General features: G+C 45.3%; 2 protein-coding genes across 3 annotated transcripts; one reads left to right on the forward strand and one right to left on the reverse strand.

The window, feature by feature from the left end:
* Positions 1-1831: 1831 nt before the first annotated feature.
* Positions 1832-12532, reverse strand: Arpc4 (actin related protein 2/3 complex subunit 4). Its single transcript, XM_076841072.2, has 7 exons — positions 12464-12532; positions 12041-12185; positions 8790-8908; positions 7375-7486; positions 6032-6127; positions 4719-4889; positions 1832-2135 (listed from the first exon to the last, which is right to left on the reverse strand). The coding sequence occupies exons 2-7, from the start codon at positions 12041-12043 to the stop codon at positions 2130-2132; spliced, it is 507 nt and encodes a 168-aa protein (XP_076697187.1). The 5' UTR covers positions 12044-12185; positions 12464-12532; the 3' UTR covers positions 1832-2129.
* On the forward strand, positions 12406-25184 carry Tada3 (transcriptional adaptor 3). Of its 2 annotated transcripts, none has more exons than XM_076841065.1 (9): positions 12406-12934; positions 13586-13818; positions 15159-15409; positions 15491-15596; positions 17747-17888; positions 17992-18095; positions 19976-20085; positions 20743-20928; positions 24688-25184. In XM_076841065.1, the coding sequence occupies exons 2-9, from the start codon at positions 13612-13614 to the stop codon at positions 24878-24880; spliced, it is 1299 nt and encodes a 432-aa protein (XP_076697180.1). In that variant the 5' UTR covers positions 12406-12934; positions 13586-13611; the 3' UTR covers positions 24881-25184. The 2 variants fall into 2 exon arrangements, with proteins under 2 accessions (XP_076697180.1, XP_076697179.1); XM_076841064.1 differs by having other exon boundaries at positions 12406-12930.
* The last annotated feature ends 1059 nt before the right edge of the window (positions 25185-26243 follow it).

A 26243-nucleotide genomic window follows, 5' to 3' on the forward strand; every position in this document is an offset into this window, starting at 1 on the left:
ATTTACATGCCTAGCTCTTTTACTGGACTCCCAAGTCTTCTCAAAGCAGGGATATCCCCAAGCCTAGCATGTTGGAGTTTATCAGACAACTCAGATACTGAACAAACAACTAGTGGTTCATTTAGTGCCTGCGTGGCAGAAATTGTGCCAGTTCACCTTCATAGTCTCCATGTCAGAGATCAAGAAACTGACCCAGGCATGGTGGCACATGCCTGTAATCTCAGCTACCTGGGAGGCTGAAGCAGGAGGATCGGAAGGTCTAGACCAACCTGGGCAATTTAGTAAGATCCTGTCTGAAAAAAAGGAAGAGTTGGAAATGTAGCTCAGTGGTAAAAATACCCGTGAGTTCAATCCCCAGTTTAAAAAAAGAAACCGAGGCATAGAATATACACAGCTTGTCCAAATCCAGCAACAAGAGTCAGAACTCAAACATAAATCAGTTTTGTTTGTTTACTTCAAGTTATCACTAAAAAAGGTCTAGCATTATCCAATATAACTTTTTTTGACACTGGAAATATATGTGCTGATATGGTAGTTTACTAGTCACTGTAGCTACTGAATACTTAACATGACATCAGTGAAACTGAGGAACCAGATTATAAACTTCACTTAACTGCAGTAATTTAAATAGATAAAGGTGAAGCCAGGCACATTGGTGCATGCCTGTAATATCAGAGACTCAGGAGGCTGAGGCAGATAGATCACAAATATGAGGCCAACCTCAGCAACTGAGCAAGGCCCTGAGCAACTTTAAAAAACCCTGTCTCAAAATAAATCATGAAAAGGGGTAAGGATATGGCTCAGTACTTAAGCACCCCTGGGTCCAACCCCTGGTACCAAAAGAAATAACTACTGCTTTAGCCCAGGCAGAAGTCTAAACTTCTGGCTCATGGTCTGGAGACTTGCAGCAAGCTATTTCATCTCACTGAACCTCAGTTTTCTTATCCAAAAATAGGACGGATGTTTCTCTGAGGTTATCTTTTAGCCCACATGAGATCATGTGAAGAGCACCAACACTGAATAGGCAGAGAGAACATTTTCAGAAACACATGGTACTTAGACTGCAATGGTCACTGGGTTGGAGTCTTTGGCAGGGATAACGGTAGGATCAATCTATAAGACTGATGGGGAGCTCCAGGCCCAAGCACCAGCTGCTTGGTCTCAGGAAATAAAAATAGCACCACCTCCCCTCCCTTCACATATACACACAGAGTTCAGACCTCATGCAGCCCCAAAAGGGCAAGAAGAGACTTTAATCAGGGGTGGGAGGATCCACTAGAATCAGAAAAGAAACCGAGCGTGTGGGAGCAGAGGAGCCAGAGCAGGCGGAGAGGGCCCAGTGGGAGCTCTGGAGGAGGACTTACCTCTCCACACCTCTAGCACAGGCACTGCGCTGAGACAAAGCATGACAGTGGCCCCTCTCAGCTGGAAGGGCACCAAGCGGCCCCATGCAGCCAGAAGTTGCCTGGCTTTTGGGCTCCAGCTCCTAGGTATGGCTGGTACTCATGGATTCAGCCCTTGTCCCCATTGAATTCTGGGAGGCCATCTTCAGGCAGAGCTCAGGAAGCTCATAGAGGGTTCCCACCACTTCTACTGGGCCCAAGGAGGCTTGGGATTAAGAGAGCAATGGAGAGAAACTGGAGTCTAAAACCTCCCTCTCCCCCCACCTGGGGTAGCACAGGGGAGAAAAAGTAGTCGCCTTCTGGCTCCAGGCCCGCCCAGACCCACAGCGACCAATAAGGTACAATCACTGGGACCAGTCACAGCCACTGGAGGTGGAGGTTGTTTGTTTAAAAAAAAAAAAAAAAAAAAAGACAAAAAGGTTACAGTCTCCTACAAGCACAAAGTTTAAGTTTCAAGACGTTAAAAAAAATCTGTCCCAGCCCAGGGGACTGAACATCAGAAGCCAGCCTGACCAGGCACGTGTGGCCTTGGGGCAGGTCCACTGCTGCTTTCTTGCCCAGCTAGCAAGCACACCACCCCCCTCCCGCATCTAGTGCCCACCCGACCCAGCTCCCCGCTTCTGCTGCCGCTGTTGCCGTTGCCGCTCTGGGGAGTGACTCCAGGATGCTTTCGCAGAGACACAGGGAGAGGCTGAGGGGGTAGGCCGCGAGATCCAGCCAGATGGTTTAAAACTGTCAAGAGAACCAAGAGGCAGTGAATGGTGGTTATTATTGTATCCGGGTGGGCCTGCTCATGGATGATGGGTTGATCTGAGAGCTGCCACTGTACACAGAGTTCTGAAGGGTGGGGCTGGGTCCCAGAACATCCTTTGAGCACACTCTTAACTCAGCCAATCTTCAGCAGAGACCTGTGGGGGCACTGACCCTAAATCTAGCACTAGATAAGTATCGAGGGCTTCTCCATAGTTCCCCTAGACTGTTGCTATGGATGCTGCCATAAAGCTCTGTCAGTGTCTTACGTATAAACTGAAGTTGCCTTCTTTAGACATGGGGACTCAGAGCTGGGTGCAGGGTGCACTCCAGTAATCACAGCAACTCAGGAGTCTGAGGAAGAAGAATCACAAGTTCAGGGCCAGTCTCAGCAACTTAGAGGCCCTAAGCAACTTAACAAGACTCTGTCTCAAAACAGAAAATAAAAAGGGCCGGGGATGTAGCTCAAGTGGTCAAAAACTCCTGGGTTCAATGCCTAATACCAAAGACAAAACAAAAAGACATGGGAACTCTGCAGGCCAAGGTGAGAGGGATACAGCTTTGGGTGATCCTCCAACCAACACAGGCCTTAGAAAATTTTCTGCCCTCAAGTATGCCCCATGGTGCCAAGAACAATACTTAATAAGCCAGAGGCTGTGAATCAATGGCTGATGACCGAGCATAGCCCAAAGATTAGCCCATGTGGTGCTTAAAAGACTATGAATTAGCTGCCAACCTTGATAACACGGAAGATGTCATATATAAATCTAGATTTGGAATTCTTTCAAAAAGTACAACAGGCTGGAGCTACATGGTGGCAATGTTCCTCAAATGAGGCCCCAGCTCACCAGGTCCCCACTCAGCCCACCTCGCTCACATGTGCTGCTGCCTGATCTGTGTATGTACCTGAATTTGTAATCCCACCAGGTACTGTGGTACTGTCTTAGATCTTTACAACAGAAAACCCAATTCCACATCTAGTTCCTCCACTTCCTGGCTCTGGAACCTTTAGCAGGTGATTAAATAGACCTCAGTTTATTCATCTATAATTATGGTAACACCTGCTGGGTGCAGTGGCACACATTACTGTAATCCTAACAACTTGGGAGGTTGAGGCAGGAGGATCACAAGTTCAAGGTCAGCCTCAGCAATTTAGTGAAGCCCTCAGCAACTTAGTGAACACCTGTCTCAAAATAATAAAAAGGGCTAGGGATATGACTCAATGGGAAAGCACCACTAAGTTCAATCCCCAGTATCCCCACGCGGCAAAATCACATAGTAACACTTAACTCAAAAGATTGGGTTTTCTGTTTAAGTACCAGAAATTGAACCCAGGGATACTTGGCCACTGAGACACAACCCTATCTCTACTTTGTATTTTATTTAGAGTCAGGGTCTCACTGACTTGCTTAACGCCTTGCCATTGCTGAGGCTGGCTGTGAACTCACAATCCTCCTGTCTCATCCTCCCAATCCACTGGGATTACAGGCATGGGCCACTGTGGCTAGCAGAATTTTGTGTTTTTTAAATAGGAGAAAAAACACACCACATTTTTCACATGTCAAACGCATGGGAGTATTAGACTCCTGTTTTGAATATTAAGTAGGAATTGTGAACATGCTAGTTGAATCTAGAGGCCTCCTAGTGCCCTGGGAATAAACTTTGGTACCACCATACACAGAAAGCTTACTAGGTATCAGGTGTTACATTTGACATACGTGATCTCATTTAAAGTTCAACCACTCTGAAAGGTAAATATTAATAGCATCCTCATTTCACAGCTGAGGAAACTCAGGCTTAGTTGAGAGGCTCAGTGACATAGCTGAGTAGGCAAAGGAAATAGTCAGACTGACACCCAGGAGGTCTGACTGGTAGGCAGCTGGACGACAGTACTCCCTTGCACACATGGTACAGTGATTTTGTGCACTGGGCCACCCTCAGTATGATTAAATTCCAGGGGAAGTGTGTTAATTTCCATTTTTAGAAATCTGAGCTCCTTCTGGGTGATCTGTATGAACTGGGAGGAGTAAACACTAAACCTACCATCTGGGGATCACAGTCAACTTTGAGTGGAACATATCAACAAACCAAGGATTGTTTGGAAGAAAGGGGGAAAATGCCTAAGAAGGCATGTCCTTAATATCTAAACAAGAACAACTATGTCATCAATTTCTCAATGTAAACACTACCTCCTCTTCAGAACTGCAGTCCTTTCTGTTAGAAAGGCACAAACAATTTCAGAGGGATCCAGAGGCCTTAAGCCATCAAAGTGATGGGAAACAGGCTGAGGAAATCAGGACCTGAAGCCTCAGAAACAGAGGCTAAAGAAAGATATTTAATTCTGTTTGAGAAATGGAATTACACGACGATTAACTGTTATGTTTCTGGAAACTTGGCACATGCACTTCCCTAGCCTCACTTGGGGGCTGAACTAGAATAGGTTAAGAATTTTGTGGACATTTTAAGATGTGGAAATTTGGCACTTCTTTCCCACCAGGCGCTAACTCCACACAACCCATAGCTCCTTCCACCTCAGGCAGGAAAGCAGGAAAGCCCCCTACTTACATTTTTGAGAAACTCCTCAGCCACTATACGTGCACGGGCATTGACTGATAGCTTCATCTCACTGATCTCCTTGTCTATCTCCTCCATGAAGTGGATCACAAAGTCCACCAACTTGTGTTTGTACATCTGTTCTGTGTGGAAGTTGGTGATCAGAAAACTGATGTCATAGCCCTAGGGAAGGTAGGGAGGAGGAAGAGAAGAAACAGGAGAGAATTAGCCCCAGGGGACACTTAACTGGCCATGTTTTCTACTCTACTTACCCACATGCTTCCAGCTGGCTGTAATCTTCTCCCAAGATAACTGGCTCTGTCAGTTAGGAGTCCACATCCTGTGGACCCAAACAACTGAACCCAGAAGAGAATTTTGTATATATCAGATGCCTCTGGAAAACTATCTGTGGCACAAAAAGCCCTGCATTCAAAATAAGTTAAGGGAGAATGAAGGGACTTGTAATCTTGCTTCAGAATAATCCAATCAAACAATAAAGAAGACCTTAGTCCAGAGATTAGATACATGGAAGAGGGGTGAGACTTTTACTACAAGAGGGTGTGTAATGAAGAGCAATTTTATTTACTCTATATGGCCACTGAAGTTAGCTCTAAGACCAGGAGATCTCTCTTTGGCTCAAGATGAGGAAAAACTTGGCGGGCACATCTGGTGTGTCTAATCAACACATCTGCCTGTTCTGCCCATGCTCTGCCTTGCAGCTGGTAGGGATATTTTAAGTTAACCTGGTAGGGAGTCTGTGTAAAGGAGTCAAGTACAAAGTCAGACCACAACTGACCCAATGTTAACTGTGGCTTTGAAAAACTAAGATTCAAATTGGTGGCAGAGTTTAAAATGATTTCTTTTTCTTTCTTTTTGTGGTGCTAGGGATTGAACCCAGGGCCCTGTGCATTCGAGGCAAGCATTCTATCAACTAAGCTATATCCCCAGCACGTTTAAAAGGATTTCTAATTCATTGAGCTCTTTCTGCTGTTATATTGTAGACTCTGGTAATGAGTGATGTACAGACCCTAAGCTTCTAATCTTGTCTGCTACTACTCCAGCTGAGATGAAGGCTGACTCTCACCTCAGTCAGGGGGTATCCTATAGCTGCAGAAGTAGCAGGCTGGGGCTGTAGCCCAGTGGTACAGTGCTTGCCTTGTGTTCACGAAGCCCTGGGTTCAATAGCCAGCAACACACACACACACACACACACACACACACACACACAAACACCTAAGAAGTAGCAATCCTGGCTCAACAGACAATTATAGGCCACCCAGGCACAGAATCTCAGGAGTTAGAGACATAGATATATAAGGTCTTACCTCCACTGGCTTCCTTCGAAGGATAAAGAAGTTCTCTGCTCTCATCATCATAAAGCGCATGAACTTGTGGCATAAAATCTTCTCAATCTCATCAGCCTGGTGAGAGCAAAGGAAAAAGATGGTTCTCTAAAGCTGACACTGGGAGGCCAAAAACAACTAGTAGCTTGGTATTTGGACCCAACTGCCCTCAGGCCCATGGGAGACAGTGGGATTTGGTACTGGGGTCAATCACTGACAAAACTGTGAATGGTGGGGACATAGATGCCAACTGAAAGGAGGATCTACTTAAGGGCCCCTCTATCCTAATGAAGCATTACTGTAACAGCATCCTCATCCATTCCAGGGGGGCAATTCTGGCAAACCTCTTATCAGCTCTTTCACAGTCCACATCTCCATTCAAAGCTGCCTTTTTTTTGGACTGGGGATTGAACCCAGGGGCATTTTACCATTGAGCCACATCCCCAGCCCTTTTTGTTTTCTTTTTTATTTTGAGACAAGTTCTTGCTAAGTTGCTGAGGCTGCCTTTGAATTTGTGACCCTCCTGACTCAGTCTCCCTAGCAGCGGGGATCACAGGCTTTTGCAATCTTCCATTTTGAATAAAGACAGCAGACCTCATGTTGGAGTTTTATGTAGGTAATAGTATCTAGTTTGAATTGAATAACATTGTTTTTATTGTGTTTATTTTTAGAGTTGTAATGGATTGTGGAAAGTGATACTGTATTTCCATTTATGGCATAAAGTTTCTTTTCCAATTTGAGAAAGGGAAAATAAGTCAAAATTTCAAAATCCATTAAGTAAATTAACCATCCAGGTTGTACATGAATACGTCAAGCACTGTAGCAGGAAGTATAGATATTGGTGAAATGCTGTTTGAGGAAACAGCAGAATTGGTACTTTTTAAATTGTTGATGGACTTTATTGTCTTTATTTTTATGTGGTGCTGAGTATTGAATCCAGTGCCTCATACATACTAAGTGACCACACTACCATTGAGCCACAACCCATCCCTGGTACTTTATTTCTTAAACTAAGTGGCAGTGGCAGACAGTATGGCTATGAAATTGGTACTGGCATTACTTTTTTTTCTTAAGTAAATGTATTCCTCATTCCTTAAGAATGGTTCTGTGACCTGATCCCTAACTTGTCCTACAACCTTAACTGCATTCTAATCCAGAGCAAGGTCTACTGGACATAACTGCTCATATTATTCTTCTGACCTGTTTTGGCAAATCATTTCCTGAGTACATTCAAGCAAGCAGAACCTAAACTAAATATGCCACATTGGTCTGTTAGATGGGGACCCTTTACTTCTTAACTATGGGCCTCCTGCATGGTGACTCACCTGTTTCACAGCGATGCTGACCCGGACAGAATTGATGGAGCCCTCAATCAGCACCTTTTCTTTCTCATTTCTGCTGATGGTAACGGGCTGTAATAGGAGTTCTTTGCTACTCCTGAAAACACAAAGTCACAGAGACCTCATTATTAGAGAAAGAAGAGTTAAGATGACCTCACAGCAGGTCCTATCATCATTGAGACCACAGAATCCAAACTATAGAAGATTAACAAGCAAGAATGCTCCAAGACAGAAGCCAGGGAGCATATTCTGCAGCAAAAAGAGCACAGGCCCTGGAGTCAGGGCAAAAAGGTTTTGAAATTCAGCTTCCTGTTATGTTCCTTGGACATGTCACAGGATTGGAATTTTAACTTCCTCATCTGTAAAATGACTCTGATTCTTATTTCACAGGTGAAGATTAGGAGAAATCAAAAAGGTTCAAAATGTCTAAACAGTGTGCCTAGTACATGTTAAGAGCTTTGCCAAAGATAGCTGATTTTAATAATTATAGGCAAACCAATATGCCACTTAGGGGATGAGGAAAGCATCTGTTCCAGAATAATGACAGGCTAAAACTGAATAAAGACAGTTTGGCCTCTTTTAATTTCTTCTTCTTTTGGGGGGACATGATTGAGGGTTGAGCCCGGGCATCATGCAAGTTAGGCAAATGTTCTTCCACTAATCTACATCTCCAGCCCTAAAGTCCTTTAATCATTAACCTAGAATGATTCACTTTTGTACCATTGGGACTCCTATAAGCTCAGGTCTCAATTTAACACCTCCAAATCTCTGATATCTCTAGGGTAGTTAACTGTGGCAATCTGTGAGCTGTTAATATTTTTAAATGTCTAGTAGAAACCATGTATATTAAGAAGCATAATAGTAGCTGGGTGTGGTGGTGCACATCAGTAATCCCAGAAACCTGGGAGGATGAGGCAGGAGGATCACAAGTCTGAGGCTAGCCTCAGCAACTTAAGAGACTCAGTCTCAACATTAAAAAAAAAAAAAAAAAAAAAAAAAAGGTGTTGGGGTGGTCCTGGGGGTGTAGCTCAGTGGTAGAGTATACCCTTGGGTTCAATGTGAAGTAACAACAACAACAGAGACGTGTAGAGATGGCATCTAAGATAACCAAATTATCTAAACTCTGCTTAAACTGCCAATGAATTCAATAAAGCCACAGGAGTTACTTCATGAACAGCCCTGTTCAGGCAGTCTTGGCTCCAAAAGAAATATTCCCCTGGGTTTTGCCCTGCCAACCCACTGACCCTCTTTTCTTCACTCCAAATCAGGAATCACTGTTCACCTTGGCAGCAAGACAAATTATGTGAACTGAAGCTATCCTGACAATTCCAGGACATAGGTTCATGGCACTGTCTAAATAGCACTAATACTTTGCCCCCGATGATGTTTTCCTTTCCTACCTAACTTCCACCTCTGGCTTGTTGTGTCGTTCCACAACCTGGGAAGAGAAGTTCTCCAGGCAGAGGGCAGCCTGCAGTGTGGCCCGCACGGCACTCAGGTAGGGGCGGAGAGTGGCAGTCTGTAGAAAAAAAAACAAAGAGTTGGGGAGAATCAGAATCTGCCTCACCCACCCCACTGGTCTACTACTCCAGCTCTCCTGGAGCCAGGCTGGTCCGAGAGCATCCAGCTATGGGATGTCACAGTGAACAGAACCCATTAGGCTTTCAAGATGCCTTTCAGTCTTAAGTGTAGAGCAGTGGTTCTGAACAGGAAGCAATTTTGCCTGACAAGAGACATTCAGAATAAACATATGAATTGTCATGACTTGTCTGGGTACAACTGGTATTAAATGGACAGGGTTATGGTTAGGACAGAGGTGATGCTGAACATCCTGTGACATACAACAGAATCATCCAGCTCCAAATGTAAAAGGTGCCAAGTAATTGATCCAGAGGTACCCAGGTGAATGTTCTTGACCTGTACATTAAGCCAATAAGCACAGAGATCTACCATTTGCCAGCCAGTGAGCTAGCTGGGAATTCAAAGATGTATAGATCATTTCTGCCCTCAAATAGCTCAACTGGGTGGAGGACATGTGGGACATGTAGGACAAAGTACAAAACAATCAGAATTATAAGTAATCTATACTGACAGAAAAAAAAACTGGTTTTGACTGGATATAGGATCAGGAGTTTACAATGAGGAAAAAAATAATAATTATAAAAACATTCCCAGTAGAGGAATCAGCTTCTACCTACACTGGTTAGTTACATTAGTCAAGTTCTTTCTCACCTCAAGACATTATACAAGTTGAACACCTATCTGGAGGCTTTTCTCCTCTTTCTGCTTCAACCCTTCAGAGCTCAGCTTATTAGGGAAGGTCTCTTCCGTCCTCAAAGAAATCTTTCTTGACTTCCCCCTTCTTTGCATTTATTATAATTTACCATGACATATCTTTTGTGTCTCCCTGTAAAGTGATTTCTCTTTCACACTAGACTGTAAACCATGTCTACCTCATTCAGTTACATAGCTTGGACCTAGCTAGCTCAGTACCTCACATTTAGTGTCTTACCAACTTTCTGTAGAAAAAAATGAAATAACAAGGATAGAATAAAAAAGGGCATTAGGAGTTCCAATAGCAGTAACAAGTATAAGGTTTCTGTACATGTGAAGCATTTTAGATTGTATAGATGAAGCTGCCAACAGAAGGCTGGTCTAAAATCATGAGGATCTTATACGCTAGGCTACTAACTTAGCTTTTCTTTTAAACTGGGGCTTTCTGAGGAGGAAGTTACACGACTTCAGCTGCACAGTGGCTCTTTGGGGAATGGGCTGGAGAGGGAAGTGAGACATACAGCAGAGAGGGTTATTCAAGAAGTTCTTATGAGAACCTGGACAGGGACAGTAAAGAGGACAGAGAACCACAAGGACTGACATTAGATGCAGAAGATAATGATATTTAAAAAAAAAAAAAATGGTCCACTCATACAAAAAAATGATATTAAGCAATAAAGGAATAACTACTATGATACACACAACATGAATGGATCTCAAATGTATTAGAGCAAAAAACCATACTTAAAAGTCTATATATTAGAGAACGGGGTATAGTTCATTGGTAGAGTGGTTGCCTAGCATGTGCCAGGCCCTGGGTTTAATCCCCTGCATCATGTAAAGTAATAATAATAATAAAAAGCTAGTACATGTAAGAATTCTATATATAAAACAATATGGAAAAAGCAAACAAAACTATAAGGACAAAAAAAAAATCAGTGGTACTTGGGGTTGGGGAAAAGAAGAGGATTACAAAGGGACTGGAAAAAATGTTGTGGGGTGATGAAAAGATTCTGTACTTTGATTGTAGCAATGGTTACATGCCTGTCAACATTTATAGATAATAAATATAAAGGTAAAATTTAGTTGGCCAACCCTGTGATGCCTTACTTTTATGGATAAAATAAGATAGAATGATGAAATGTCTCAAACTTGAATTTTTTAAAAAATCAAGCCAGATATGGTGCATGCCTGTAATCCTTGCTACTACAGCAGCTGAGATAGGAAGATCCCAAGTGGCCTGGGTGACTTAGCCAGACCCTAATGCAAAATAAAATAAAATAAAAAGGGCTGAGAATGTGGTAGAGCACCCCAGATTCCTTTCCAAGGACATTCCCTCCTCTCTCTCTCTCTCTGTCTCTCTCACACACACACACACAGGCATGGAGAGGTAGTTCAGTGTCAGAGAGCTTGCCTAGCATGAATGAGGCCCTGAATTTTATCTCTTGAACCGCAAAAATAAATAGGTTAAAAAAGCACCTTCTCAATCAGACCAAAATAAAACAAAACAAAACAAACAAAAACCCCATCACCACATTTCTCAGCGAGGTATGAAAAGTAGCACAGGAGGAATAGGTGGTTTAGATAGGCTTTTGAACTAGTGGTCTAATTTCAAGACAACTAGGTGATCCTTGAACGTCAGCTGGGAATGCAGACTGAGGAGTCACCAGAACACAGGTCACCAAAGCCTGGAGGCAAGAAAAGTGATAAGAAGGAGAGGTGGTGAGCCACAGTCACAACTCCCTGGAACTATCACATATATGAAAGGGAAAGATTCCCAGGAAGGGAGGGATGGACAGTACGACTTTACATAAAGTCAACACAGTTTAGCTCTGAATAGGATGACCCGTGAATAGAGGCAACACAGAGTGACCTTCCACTGGGATAGAAGCAAGGTTGGAGGTACCCACCGGAGGACAAGGAAAAGTGGGCACCTGATTCGGTAAAACAGTGGAGTCAAGAAGGAAAGAGAGGACGAGGGGATGTATTCACTGAAGCTCTAGTCTAGACAAGGAAGTAGCCCTAATACATACTTCAGCGGCATCAAGACAAGACTACTGGCTTACTGCGGGCCTTCAGGCACTACCACAAGCCTAGATGCCCCGCTTCCGGCTTCCTCCATGCTTCAGGAATATTCTATACCTGCCTTGCATGCCCAACCAGGAAGCCGCAAGGCCTGCTTCTTATCAGCCAATTTCCCTGCTTGCCCCTTCCTCACTTTGGCCCGCGCCCCACCCTTTTTCCAACCCTCATCGTGCCCCCACACTCTCTGACACCCCTCGGCCCCAGGTCACCGCGGCGAAGTAGCATCTCCCCTAAACCCGTAGCCTTAAGACAGAATTGAGGGGGTCCCTGGCGCGGGGCCCGGCTCTCTCACCATCGCGGGCGCTGGCTGGGCCGGAAAGCGGAAGTGCGGAAGTGGCCGGCCCCGCGACGACTGCCCCTTCGCGAGCAGCGCAGCCGCAGTCTCCGCCCGAACTTCCGGGCGGCACCATCTTGTTTTCAGAACAGGGCAGGACAGTCTAGGAACGTTTGGATCGTCATGAAATTTTCAAGCTGGGACTATCATGGTATCTTTAAAGTCCTGAAGCTCCAAATCACTAATCAAATTTTTCCCTCTACCCATGCATCTTTCCCTCATGCTTTCGACTCTTGGGCTACCTTTTCCCGTAGCCTTCCCCCTATCATACAATAGTACAGCCCGACCTTAGGTTGGGCACCAAATTAGGACAAGCCGAGGCGGAGAAGCTTACGTTCCTTCCGGCGCTGCGCCCCCATCCTTTCTCCGCGCCCCTCCTACCTGCAGCCCCTGGGGCTTGGTGGAGCAAACTGCCGCGAGGAGATATCGGCTGCCGAGCCCCGCCCCCGGCCTCAGGCTGTCCCCAAGGGTCCTCTGGAGGCCTATTACAGGGGCCTTCCGCAGGCTCGCTGGCTGCCCGCACCCCAACCCCCCGCTGGCCTCGGTGGGCTCGCCCTAGCCGTCTCCCCGCCCCCGCGTCAACTACAGGGTTCCGCCCATAGCCAGTTCCGGGGCGGTTGCTCGGCTAGACCACGGCTCCCCGCCCCCTCCTGCGGCCCGGGGGCCGCGGGAGGCCGCAGAGAGGAGACAGAGGGGGCGGGGGCTGCGTTAGGGGCTCCCTAGAGGACGGGGACGCTGGAGGCGGGACGTTGAGGCGACCCACGGGTGGGGCAGCCATTAAGCAGTCCCACTTCTTCGGTGCCAGGCACTGAACTGGGCATCATCTCTTAATCCTCAGCACATCCCAGGTAGGTAGGTACTGTTGTCCCCATTTTACAGATTCATACTTCTATGGGGGAAACAGAGACCTCTTGTTTTGTCCCCATTTCGCATATGGAAAAACTGAGACTCCGTTTAAATAACGTGTTCAGGGGCACATAAGTAGAAAATGGGCTTGAACTCAGATTTGTCTCCCGACCAGCTTTCCAAACCAGCCAAGGTGGCATAGAAAGGGGAAAAGGTGGAATAGGATGAAACAAGGAGAGGCTGGGAGGCACAGGGAATGTTGGAAGGAGGGGGATGGTTGAAACTCAGAGGCTCAGGAGAAGAACAGGAGGGAAGGGCATCAGGAAGCCTGGGCACAGAGACTGCACACTCAGGAACTACCTGGGGTCAAGTTGAGTTTTGGAAGCTTAAGCATGTCCTCACTCTTTCAGAGTCTTAGTTTCTTTCTCTGTAAAAAGACCATCACAGTGGTCCCTGCTTATGGAGGTGGGTGAGGAATTCAGTAAGATAAGCTCTGCACCTAGCTTAGTGCATGGTGGGTGCTTTGTAAATAGGATCTGTGCTGTCAGACTTGTGAGTAAGGATGAAACTTGACTTTCTTGTTGAATTCCCCAGTGGAAGAAGCCTTTGGGCTTTTCTCATGCCACTGTCTCCCATCAACAGCCCTTTTCTGTCCAGCTCCACAGGGTTACATCTCTTGGGCCATGAGTGAGCTAAAGGACTGCCCGTTGCAGTTCCATGACTTCAAATCTGTGGACCACTTGAAGGTGTGTCCTCGCTACACAGCAGTGCTGGCCCGCTCTGAGGATGATGGCATCGGCATTGAGGAGCTGGACACCTTGCAGCTGGAGCTTGAAACTTTGCTGTCCTCTGCCAGCCGGCGTCTGCGCGTGCTGGAGGCTGAAACCCAGGTGATACCCCAAAGAGGGGACATCACCGGAAATGCACTGTGTCAAGTTATGGGGTGGGTCATTAGGTTAGCTTCATATGCTGAGGTTGAGGGACTGATGGGAAGAGAGAGATACACAAACAGCTCATGTGATACATTAAATACATATAATGTTCATAATCCTTGTAAATTGCAAGTGTTCTCATTCACTAAGCTTTTATTGATCCCACTTACCATTATGTTTTGGGTCCTGTGCTAGTCAGTAGAGGGAGATAATTTAGAACCATTTTGCCATCAGGGAACTTGCCAACTAAAAGGAATGGGGAGATCTAGATTTGAACCTTTGCCTAAACACTTGGTAATGTTGATGTTTCTTACCTATGTGACTTTGAGAAAATTAGCTCCTATCTATGAGCCTGTGAGCAAAGTGGGCTTAACAATAGAATTCACATTAGATCTTTTGTGAGAATTAAAAGAATGTTTGCAAAGGCTCAGCCCAGTGTCTGACACTAAGTAAACATTCCAAATGTTATTTATAGCTACTATTACAGTTATTTTTATTCAGTGTATTAACATCCCCAGAGCTCCAAGTCCTAGGCACCAATCTGGATCTTGGGGAATAGAGATGGTTATGGTAAGTTTCCTGATCTCGGGTAGCTTAGTCCAGTAAAGAGACAAGTTACAGTGCTTTTGCAGTGTGTTCAGTCAACATGATTGGGTCTCCAGTGGAAGTACAAGGTGCCAGATTCAGAGAGGGAGGAGATGCCATTTTAACTTTACCTAAAAGGATTTGTGGTACAATCAGTTAGGTTTTAAAACCAAGGAAACTAGGTAACTGAAGCAAGGAAAGCTTTGCAGGCTGTTGAAGTTAAAGTTTACTGGGAGTCTTCACAAAAAGTCACCTCCAGCATATTTTCCCAGGGCTGACATGAACTGGGGTCTAATCATTTATTTGACTTTTCTACTGTGTGTGAGTAGCTTGGGTGATACATAGGTGAATAAGACTACAGACAGATAGGTGAATGGAAAGTTGAGAAGTATGTGAATAAAATCCTATGAAAGCTGAGTTTTAGGGGCTAGAGTTGTGGCTCAGTGGTAGAATACTTGCCTGGCATGTGTGAGGCCCTAGGTTCACTCCTTAGCACAGCATATTAAATCAATCAATCAATCAATCAATCAATCAAAGATCCGTTAAAAAAAACAACTGAGTTTTAAAGGATGATTAGGGGTTTGTTAAGCAAAACGGTAAGGGGAAAATCCTGGAGCTTCCTTGAATTCTAGATCCTAATTTATTCATTGGAAAAAAAAAAGAGTTATTCTATGTCTTCCCTCCTTCTCAGTGACAATCTCTGTAAATTTCAGATCCTTACTGACTGGCAGGATAAGAAAGGTGACCGAAGATTCATGAAACTGGGTCGAGACCATGAGCTTGGAGCTCCCCCTAAACATGGGAAACCCAAGAAGCAGAAACTGGAAGGGAAGGCTGGACATGGGCCAGGCCCTGGCCCTGGGCGACCCAAATCCAAAAACCTTCAACCCAAGATCCAGGAATATGAATTTACTGATGACCCAATCGATGTGCCACGGATCCCCAAGAACGATGCCCCCAACAGGTTCTGGTCAGAGAACATAGTGGGAGGACCCAAGACTGAGGCCCAGAAGGGTACTCACTCAGGATCTGCTTCTCCCTACAGGTTCTGGGCTTCTGTGGAGCCTTACTGTGCTGATATCACCAGTGAGGAGGTGCGCACGCTGGAGGAACTCCTGAAACCCCCAGAAGATGAAGCTGAACATTACAAGGTAGAAATGCTGGGCTTGCACAGACAAGGGGGAGAACAAGAGGGTCAGTGGTGCCTCAGAATCATAGACAGCAGAGCCATGCATCCTGTGCCCTTCCCTACCCTGGCAGCCCCCTGTATGCTGCATTAGCCTATCCAGACTCCAGGCTTAGACTCTCAGCTTTCTTCTTGCACCACTTTCTCTGGACCCCAGACATGGCACCACAGCCTCAGGCAGCTACATCAGTGAAGTTCCCCCTTGTCCCCTCATCTCTATCCCCTCTGCTTTAGTTCAAGCCTTCACCTTTTATAGAGCCTCTTTTTTTGTGGGGGTGGGGTGTACTAGGGATTGAACCCAGGGGTGCTTAACCACCAAGTCACAGCCCTTTATATTTTTTATTTTCAGACAGGGTCTCACTATGTTGCTGAGGCTGACCTTGAATTTACAGTCTTCCTGCCTCAGACTGAGTTTACTTTAATATATGAGAATTGTGTGTGTGTGGTGTGTGTGTGTGTGTGTGTGTGTGTGTATGAGAGATACTGGGGATCAAACCAAAGGGCACCATAAATAAATAGATAGATAGATAGATAGATAGATAGATAGATAGGCAGGCTGGAGATATAAACGGGTATATCTCCAGCCCATTTATTTATTTATTTATTTATGGACAGGGTCCTACTAAGTTGCCCATGCTGTCCTTGAACTTGTGATCTTACTGCATCCTGTTTCCTGAAGATTGTTTCCAAGCTTGTGCCACCACACCCAGCTTAAAAGAATTTTTAAAGAGACAGATCTCACTATATTGTCCAAGCTAGCCTTGACCCTTGGGCTCAAGCAATCCTGACTCAGCCCCCTCGGTGGCTGGGGACTACAGACATGCACTACTATGCCCACATTAAAAGTTAGTTTTTCTACAATGAAAATAAAAGCATATTTTATTAAAGAAAATATGAGAAAGTACTTGGGGGGCGGGGGTCCTCTACAATAGCTCACCTGCCATAATCAGAGGTGCTTATGATGTGGGCCTGCTTCCAGGCCTGGCCTAGCTGCTGTTATCCACAGGATTGAGTTTAAGTGTCTTGGTTCATGGTGATACGGCCCCAGTGCCCCTTTCTAGTTTCCTTGGCCACATCCCTCTTCCTTGCTGTATTTACCAGCCCTGCCAAGTACCTTGCCATCACTCTAGGTCTCTAGGCCCGTACATAAGCTCTTCTCCCCTTGAGGGATTGACTTTCCCTTCAAGGCCCTGATCTCATATTACCACCACCAAAATGACTTCACATTTCACAGCAAAATATTCGCATATTTGTACTACCACAGCACCTTGAATCTACCTCTTTAATTTCACGTGTCTGAATTTTTTTAAAATTTGAGGACAGGCTCTACCTCTGTGTCAGAACCCATGCTTAGCTTTTGAGAGGCTCTATGGTCAATACTCAACCAACAAAACAAAACAACTACCAAATTACTTGAAAAAGCAATCCATATAGGCAGTAGTAAGCTCAAGCAATTTGCTTTCACCCAGAATCTCCTAGTTCTCTTCTGTGGAGGCAATAGTTGTGACTGAGACAGCCCATATGTCCATATTATTTTGGACTCCATAGTTAGGAAATCATTTCAATTCAGGATTGAACCCAGGTAATGTAAGTAGCCTGCATGCCCAACTGAAGGGGATTTATTGGCTCAGTTGTCCTACCTCCATATGATAAAGTAACTTGCAACTATGAATCATATTAAAGAAAATACTTAATTGACATAAAAGCATATAAACAATGAGCTACATCCCTACCCCTTTTTATTTTTTATTTTGAGACAGGGTCTCACTGAGTTGCTGAGGTTCTTGCTTAAATGACTGATGCTGGCCTTAAACTTGGAATTCTCCTGTCTCAGCTTCCCAAATTGCTAGGATTACAGGTGTGCGTCATTGTGCCCAGCTGTGTTTTGGTTCTTTATGTGCCTGTCTAGAATGTGAGTGTAGAGATTTTATCTTCTTTGTCCCTTTTCATCTGTATGTGGCACCACCTATGACCCTGGGTTAAGGACTTGGGAGACAGTAAAAATAAGTGAGTGGAAAGCTTGCTGGCAATGTCAAGTGCAAGCAGAGCCTTCCATGCTCTAGGCATGGCCAGCTAGTGTTTACCCTTCAAGGCTAAATGGCATTTCTCCCACAGATCCCACCCCTGGGGAAGCATTATTCCCAGCGCTGGGCCCAGGAGGACCTGCTGGAAGAGCAGAAGGACGGGGCCCGGGCAGCAGCTGTGGCTGACAAGAAGAAAGGCCTCATGGGGCCACTGACTGAACTAGACACTAAAGGTAGGTTCCTTCCTCCTTGCCCCTCCCTTCCTGTCCCACCCCAGGTCAGGACTTGGGTTTCCATCTTCAGCCCACCTGTCCTTCTCTATTCTGCCTACCTCAGATGTGGATGCTCTGTTGAAGAAGTCAGAAGCCCAGCATGAACAGCCAGAAGATGGGTGCCCCTTTGGTGCCCTCACACAGCGCCTCCTGCAGGCCCTGGTGGAGGTGAGTATGCCAGCTCAAAACAGGAACCACATTTCCTTTTTAAAAAAAATGCTTTAGGGCTGGGGTTGTGGCTCAGTGGTAGAGGACTTGCCTAGCAGGCGTGAGGCAGTGGGTTCAATTCTTAGCACCACATAAAAATAAATAAAATAAAGGCATTGTGTCCATGTACAATTAAAAAAAAAATGTTTTATCCAGTGTGGTGACTCAGGAGGCTGAGGCAGAAGGATGGCAAGTTTGGCTGGACACAGTGGTGCATACTTGTAATCTCAACAGCTTGAGAGACTGAGACAGGAGGATCACAGGTTCATAGCCAGCCTCAGCAACAGCAAGGTACCAAGTAGCTTACTAAGACCCTATCTCTAAATACAAAAAAATAGGGCTGGGGATGTGGCTCAGTGGTTGAGTGTTGGTCCCTGAGTTCAATCCCCAGTACCCTGCCAAAAAAAGGATGGCAAATTTGAGGCCAGCCTCAGCGACTTAGTAAAACCCTGAGCAACTTAGGAAGACCATGTCTCAAAATTAAAAATAAAAAGGACTAGAATGTGGCTCCGAGGTAAAGCGCCCCTGGGTTCAATCCCCTGTACAAAATAATTTAAAAGAAAAAAGGAGAAAGAGCTTTATGTTTATCAGCTTTATAAAATTTCACAGATAAGCTTGTATTAGAGATCACAAAATAAAACATTACTATATTCTAGAAGCTAGTCTTACATCCTTCCTAGTCTCTAACCTCCAAAGATAGCTTCTCTTCCACAGTCTCTTTTGCTGAGTGTAGGCAAAGGGCTACGTCTTGTGTGAGGCTTTCCACACATCTTATGCGAGCAGTGACAGTGGTTAGCTCTGCGTTACATGTGAGAAAACTGAGGTTCAGAAAGGTTTGCTTAAGATCACACAGCTAATAGGCAAAGGTAGGATCAAACCCTTACTTCAGGGTCTTTATCTTAATACCCACTGCCTGATCTTGGGCACAACCTTACTGAGCCTCAGTTTCTTCTTTTGTCTCAAAGACAATAATTTATTTCTCTCTCATTTAACAATCTGGGGCACATGTTCCAGGTTGAATAAGGTAGAGGTAGGGGAAGGTCATGGCCCTACACCACCAAGACAGATGCCTGCTGATGGTGGCTTTGCACAGTCACTCTGGGTGTGATTGCTACTTCAATCCTACAAAGATTGAAAATGGAAGAGTATGTTTGGTTGGTTGGTTTTGAGGATTGAACCCAGGTTCTGAGCTACATCCTCAGTCTTTTTTAATTTTAATTTTGAAACAAGGTCTCACTAAATTCCTTAGGACCTTGCTAAGTTGGCTGAGGCTGACCTCAAATTTTCGATCCTCCTGCCTCAGCCTCCTGAGTCACTAGGATCGCAGGTATACACCACTGTGCCGGGCAACAAGGAGCAATATGTAAAGGAAGCTTTGGGGGCCATAACTAGCTGGGACATCTCTTGATTATTTTCCCCTGGAGAAAAGTATTCCATGGCCACACCTGACTACAAGGGAACTTAGGAAATGCAGTTGTGCCCAGCTATTATAGAAGAAAGGAGAGCACAGTTGGGTTGGCTCGCTCCCCTCTCCCACACATGTCCCACAGTGTGGGGTTCCTTGCAAATGCTTTATCAACCTTAGCTGCTCCTACTACTGTTGTTGAGCTATTATCATTATTCTTCTGTGTTTCCTGTTTCTGGTATCAATACCCAAAACAACCACAACAACAAAGGAATCTGTAGAATGATCAACACTTTTTGCTAAGGCTTCCCAGGAGAGGGTGAAATGAAAAAATTAAAGGGTATTTCCGGCCCCTGAAGGCTTATCTATGAAGATGAGTAGGAAAGTGAAATACTACAAGTCTTTCTCTTTCCACTCCATTTCTGTGGTCTTCCAGGAAAATATTATTTCCCCTATGGAGGACTCTCCTATTCCTGACATGTCTGGGAAAGAATCAGGGGCCGATGGGGCAAGCACCTCTCCCCGCAATCAGAACAAGCCCTTCAGGTAAGTGGCATCCTGTCTACACCTCGCAGCCTGGCCCTTGCTTGGCTTTTGGCTTTTGCTCATCTTGATGTGGGGAGATTTGCATTAACAGCAAGGCTGGGGAGTCTAGTAAAGCCCAGTAGAAGTCTCATCATGAGCGCTAGCCCAGCTTTTCTGCATACACAGGCTGAGTACAGGCTAGTTCATACTGCTTATCGTATAAGTAGCCTGCATGCCCGACTGAAGGGGATTTGTTGGCTCAGTTGTCCTACTACCTCCATATGATGAGGTAACTTGCAACTGTGAATCATATTAAAGAAAATACTTAATTGATATAAAAGCATATAAACAATAGAGTAACAAATGGTGAAACTATTCATTGTAGTCCAGTATGGACAGTATGATCCTATTTTTACTTAAAATATATTTAAATGTGTATGCATAGTTTTCCCTGGAATAATTTATAGCAAACATTATAATTAATGTATAGCAAAATCTGGAAAATATGTATATGTATGTGTGTATCTATATTTGGGAATAGAGGGGGTTCCCAGAGCAAATAGAAAGTGTTCCCTGACCTTAGGAAGCTCTGGGAACTTCTGAGTACACCCCCTCCAAGATGACCCTAGAGCTGAGGGGCCATTTTCTGGAGACTAAGGGGGCCTGCCTGCCCCACAGTGTGCCGCATACCAAGTCCCTGGAGAGCCGCATTAAGGAAGAGCTGATTGCCCAGGGCCTTTTGGAGTCCGAGGACCGCCCTGCAGAGGACTCAGAGGATGAGGTCCTTGCTGAGCTGCGCAAACGACAGGCTGAGCTAAAGGCACTCAGTGCTCACAACCGCACCAAAAAGCATGACCTGCTGAGGTGAGTGTGGACCAGAGGCATGGTCTAGGGGCTTCAAGGAAGAGGCCAAGGAGGCCTCAGCCACTGCTGGTCACCTCTCAAGGCTTTAGACAGGTTTTCAAACCTAGCTGAGCCTTTGCATCACCAGGAAAGTCTTGGAAAAAAATATCAGTGTTGGGCAACACCCCTCTGGTTATGCCTCTGAGGGAGTCTCATTCCACAGGACTAAGGCCTTCAGGCACCTGTGATTGATTGATTTGAGGGATTTTTGTTTTGTTTTTCCGGTACTGGGGGTTAAATCTAGGGATGCTCTACCACTGAGCTATATTGCTAGCCTTTTTATTTTCTTACTTTGAGAAGGTTCTCACTAAGGGGCTGAGGCTCGCCTTGAATTTGTGCTTCTCCTACCTCAGCCCTCTAAGTCACTGGGATTACAGGTGTGCTCTACTATGCCTGATGTTTTTGGTTTTGTTTTGGTACTGGAGCTAGAACCCAGAAGCTCCTAACCACTGAACTACATCCCAGCCTTTTTTTTTTCTGTTGTCGGTGGATCTTTATTTATTTATTTGAGACGGGGGAATTGAATTCAGGGGCACTCAACCACTGAGCCACATCCCAAGCCCTATTTTTTATTTTATTTAGAGACAGGGTCTCACTAAGTTCTTTGCACCTCGCCATTGCTGAGGCTAGCTTTGAACTCATGATCCTCCTGTCTCAGTCTCCCAAACTGCTGGGCTTACAGATGTGCACCACTGAGCCCGGCAAATGGACTTTTATTTTATTTATTTATATGTAGTGCTGAGAATTAAACCCAGGCCTCACACATGCTAGGCAAGCGCTCTACCCCTGAGCTGTCCCCAGCCCTCACCTTATTTTCTTTTTCTTTCATGGTTTTAATTCATATTATGAAAAACTTCATTCAAAGAAAAAAATCAGAAAGAATAATACAATAATATAAATATGCTCTCCCCCTAAATTGATCAACTGTTAACATTTTTTTGGACATGTATGATTTTTATTGGTCTATCACTTGAAAGTGACCAGTGTTTTAAAACTTGTTCTGCACAGTGGCATATACCTGTAATCTCAGTGTAAAAATAAGATGGAAAAAAAAAAAAGCCTAGGGATGTAGCTCACTGGCTCCTGGTTTTAGTCACCAGAACCAGGTGGGGGGAAAAAAAAAAACTCATTGTTTAGGGAATCAGTTATGGTGCTATTCATTTTATATGAATTCCCATCCATCTTGCCCTACGTTGATCACAACAAGGATACAGGTGACATTTGGAGGAAGACCATGGTAGGAACTGTCCTGTTATTAGGGAGATCAAGAAATAACCCAAGCCAGGCACAGTGGTACATGCTTGTAATCACAGCAACTTGAGAGGCTGAGATAGGAGGAACACAACTTCAAGGCCAGCTGCAGCAACTTAAGCCCTAAGCAATTTAGCAAGGTCCTGTCTCAAAAAATAAAAAGGGCTAGGAATGCAGCTCACTGGTAAAGCACCCCCAGGACTAAAAAGAAAGAAAAGAAACAACCTACACAAGATTGTTTGCTTCTCTCAGACAGGTATTGTGTCTTATTTTCACAAAACCCTGACAAGGCAAGACACTTGTTCATTTGGCCAAACTCTTATCATCTCTTCTGACATTGTCCTGGGGGCTAGGAAGAAAGGCAGAGCAAAGGACCTCCAGTCTATTAGTAGATGATCAGTAAAGAGATGCGCCATTCAGTATTGGCCACGTTATATTGTTATATTATGTGCATGTACTAATATATAACAACAAATCCCACCATTATGGACAACTATAATACACCAGTAAAAAAGAAAAGAAAAAGAGATGCACCACTGCCAGAAGTAGTTGCTGACAAGCTGGTAGGGTTTTAAGGATAACAGGAACTAATGTGTCCTGAGTGCCAACTATGTGTCAGGGCTTTCTGCACACCTTCTCCTTTAATCTTGACAACCACCCAGGTAGTAGGTAGTATTTTCCCTGTTTACCAAATGAGGAAATAAAGGTCCAGTGAAATGAAATGCTCTGCTGAAGGTCACACGGCTATTAAACAGCCAAACTGAGATTGGAGCCCAAGGCTGAATCTAAGCCTCTTTCTAGTTCATGTTCCCTCTCAAGGGCAAGAAGAAGAAATACAAATGAAAGAGGCACAGAGGGAAGGGGAGAAAGAGCTAGAAGAGAGAAGAGTCACATGTGTCATTGCAGAAGTAATGAGCAGTGGAGAGTTAGTTTAAGACTATCAGAAGGCCAGAGATAGCCCTGAGCCCTAGTGGACCAACTTCCGGGTCTTAAACAAGACACTCCTTACCTAAGCAGCAGGCTTCCCTTCTAAACAAGTAAACAGGTTGGACCAGATCTCTTAATGACCTTCAATTCCATCATCAGCGGAATTCACAAGTCAGATCTTACTTGGAGGGACTGATTGAGCACTCCCTACTTCTTATGGGCCTCAGGCCTACTAAGGCCTTAGGCTGCTATGGAATATGGATGCTGAAGTAAACAGATCTCTTGTTAGCACCAGAACACTTTTTAAACACCATTGTTTAAAAACAGTTTGGAACTGGGTGAGGTGGCACCTGCCTGTAATCCCAGCAACATGGGAACCTAAGATAGGAGGATCACAGGTTCAAGGGCAGTTGGGCAACTAGTGAGACCTTGTGTCAAAATTTTTTAAAAAGGGCCGGGTGTGGTGGCACATGCCTGTAATCTCAGCGGCTTGGGAGACTGAGACAAGAGAATCTCAAGTTCAAAGCCAGCCTCAACACTGGTGAGGCACTAAGCAACTCAGTAAGACCCTGTCTCTAAATAAAATACAAAATAGGGTTGGGGATGTGGGTCAGTGGCCAGGTGCCCCTGAATTCAGTCCCAGTACCCACCTCAAAAAAAATTTTTTTTAAGGGATAGGGATGTAGTTGAGTAGTAGAGTGCCTTGTGTTCAATCCCTAGGACCCCCAAAATAAATGAGAATAATTTTAAAAATTTGGAGGGATCGAACCCAAGGGCATTTTACTATTCACCTACATCCCCACTCCTTTCTATTTTTTATTTTATTTTTATTTTTTATTTTTAGTTGTTGAATGACCTTTATTTTATTTATTTACATGTGATGCTGAGAATTGAACCCAGTGCCTCACACATGCCGGGCAAGTGTGCTACCACTGAGCCCCAGCCCCTCTATTTTTTATTTTGAAACAGGGTCTCCTCACTAAGTTGCTTGTGATCCTCTTGCCTCAGCCTCCCAAGTTGCTGGGATTACAGGTGTGCACCACCACACCTAGCAGAATAAAGAAAATTTTAAAAAACAAGAAGAGTTTGGAGCCAGCTTACTCCAAATCTCCCTCACTAAGTGTGGGATCTTGGGACATCTCTTGTCCTTCTTGAGCCTCAGTGTCCTCATTGTTAACATGAGAATAACAGTACTTCTTTTATAGGATTATTAGAAGAATCAATCAAAGTATGTGTGTCTACATATTTTTTAGAGCAGTTTTAAGTTCACAACAAAATTGAGAGGAAAGTTCAGAGATTTCCCCACATACCCCCTGCCTCACATGTGCATAGCCTCCTCCATGATCAATATGAGTTCGTATTTTTCAGGAGATTAAAATAGTGGCTAGCCATAGCACCATATAAGCGTGTTCATTAACTTGACACTTTGGTCATGGTTGTGTGAAATGGTCCTCAGGAGTGCCAGCCTAGGATGGTGGGCTGAGTCTGGAAGGAGGGGCCACATTCTGGAGGTGGGAAGAGCATGGCCCCTTTTCCCCACAGGTTGGCGAAGGAGGAGGTGAGCCGACAGGAGCTAAGGCAACGGGTCCGTATGGCAGACAATGAGGTCATGGATGCCTTTCGAAAGATCATGGCTGCCCGACAGAAGAAGCGGACCCCCACCAAGAAGGAAAAGGACCAGGCCTGGAAGACCCTGAAGGAGCGTGAGAGCATCCTGAAGCTGCTTGATGGGTAGCCCTGGTGCAGGCCCACTTCCTTCTTTGGGTGCAAAAGCCTTGGCCTATGGTTGCCCATCAAATGGTGACAGTCGTTAGAGGACTACAGCCCTCTTCTGAGGTCTTTAGGCCTAGCTCTGTACAGCTAGGTTGCAGGAGGCCCTACTGGGCTGTCCTAGGGTCCAGTTTCTGCTTGGTCCCCAGGGGCAAGGCTTAGTTTCTGGGTCTCCCTCTTTTCCCTCTTCACCATCCCCCACTCCCTTCCCCCACCAAGGACTTCTCCTTTGTGGTTTTGTAAAGTGCAAACTTAAGAATAAAGTGACTGCTGTGGTTTTTAAAAAAACAGAAAACATCCAGGTGTTTTGAGTGTCTGTGACTGTGAGGTGGGAAGGACTGTGTGTGAGGCAGTGGTCTTAGAGGGCACACTTGGTAGCCTAGCCTGGCCCACTCAACGGGGCATTCAGTCAGGGAGGCCTTCCTGAGGTTATTTGTTGCTACAGGTAACAGAACACCCCAGAAACATGGTGGCAGGGCTCCCGGCAGTTCTAGGGCAGGGTTGAATTCAGGATGGGCCAATCCAGCAACTCACAGGGCCATCAAGGGTGTAGGTTTTTCAACTGTCACCCCACTAACCTCCACCATGTCAGCTTCCTCTTCAGTCGGGGGGGTTCCCTGCCAGCTATGGGGTGGCAGGCCATGGCAGCTGAGGCCAAATGCTCCCTCATTTATATCCAGCACTGGAGAGAGCAGGAGCTGGCTGGCTCCCAGGGCCCACTTAGAAGAGCAAAAAGCTCTTTCTCAGGTATCTGTATGTCTCAGCTACCCAAACGAGGGCTCACATGCCTGTTCCTGGAACATTCCCTTGGCAAAGGATGGCTCTAATGGGTGTAAGCTAGTCTATAGAGTGGAGTTTGCTACTCCACTATGCCATGGGAGGAAAGGGTGGAACCCAACATGGTTTGAGTAGGGAGGGGGCAGCGAATGCTAGACAGACAGCCACCAGCAGCAGCTCAGCCTGGGGAGAAAGCTAGGCCTGAGAAACAGGTAAATAAGCTCTTGTCCCTGTCTCAAGTTCCCAGACTAGTCTGAAGGAGAGTCAGAGAATAATTTAGTGTGGGAAACTTGAGGTCCACAGAAGGCACAGGGGAGGAGAAGCTTCCCTGAGGAAGTGACCTGTGAACTGAGCTATAAGAAAGATGGCAAATTTCTTTCTGCTGGATAAATGTCCCTTGCCTCTTGCATGTGGATGTTGTGTAACTGTCACTGTCAAGTGAGGGTAGATGCATGACCCCAGCTTGGTCAATCACAGCACCCCATCCCTCTGGTCACAGTGGTTGGCCTGCAGAATGGCCACGTAACCCAACCAGGCCACTCAGGCCCTCC

The sequence above is a fragment of the Callospermophilus lateralis genome, chromosome 20 (genome assembly GCF_048772815.1).
Source record: "Callospermophilus lateralis isolate mCalLat2 chromosome 20, mCalLat2.hap1, whole genome shotgun sequence".
In the NCBI taxonomy this organism is placed as follows: domain Eukaryota; kingdom Metazoa; phylum Chordata; class Mammalia; order Rodentia; family Sciuridae; genus Callospermophilus; species Callospermophilus lateralis.

What these genes read in the sequence shown, in the direction of transcription:
- Tada3 (XM_076841065.1), top strand. Translation starts at nt 13,612, where the DNA reads ATGAGTGAGCTAAAGGACTGCCCGTTGCAGTTCCATGACTTCAAATCT. An exon ending in GACTGAACTAGACACTAAAG is followed by an intron (nt 17,889 to 17,991) that starts GTAGGTTCCTTC and finishes TGCCTACCTCAG; the next exon opens with ATGTGGATGCTCTGTTGAAG. An exon ending in TCCTGCAGGCCCTGGTGGAG is followed by an intron (nt 18,096 to 19,975) that starts GTGAGTATGCCA and finishes GTGGTCTTCCAG; the next exon opens with GAAAATATTATTTCCCCTAT.
- Arpc4 (XM_076841072.2), bottom strand. An exon ending in AAGCCAGAGGTGGAAGTTAG is followed by an intron (nt 7,487 to 8,789) that starts GTAGGAAAGGAA and finishes TTGTGTTTTCAG; the next exon opens with GAGTAGCAAAGAACTCCTAT. An exon ending in TTCGAAGGAAGCCAGTGGAG is followed by an intron (nt 4,890 to 6,031) that starts GTAAGACCTTAT and finishes TACCTTCCCTAG; the next exon opens with GGCTATGACATCAGTTTTCT.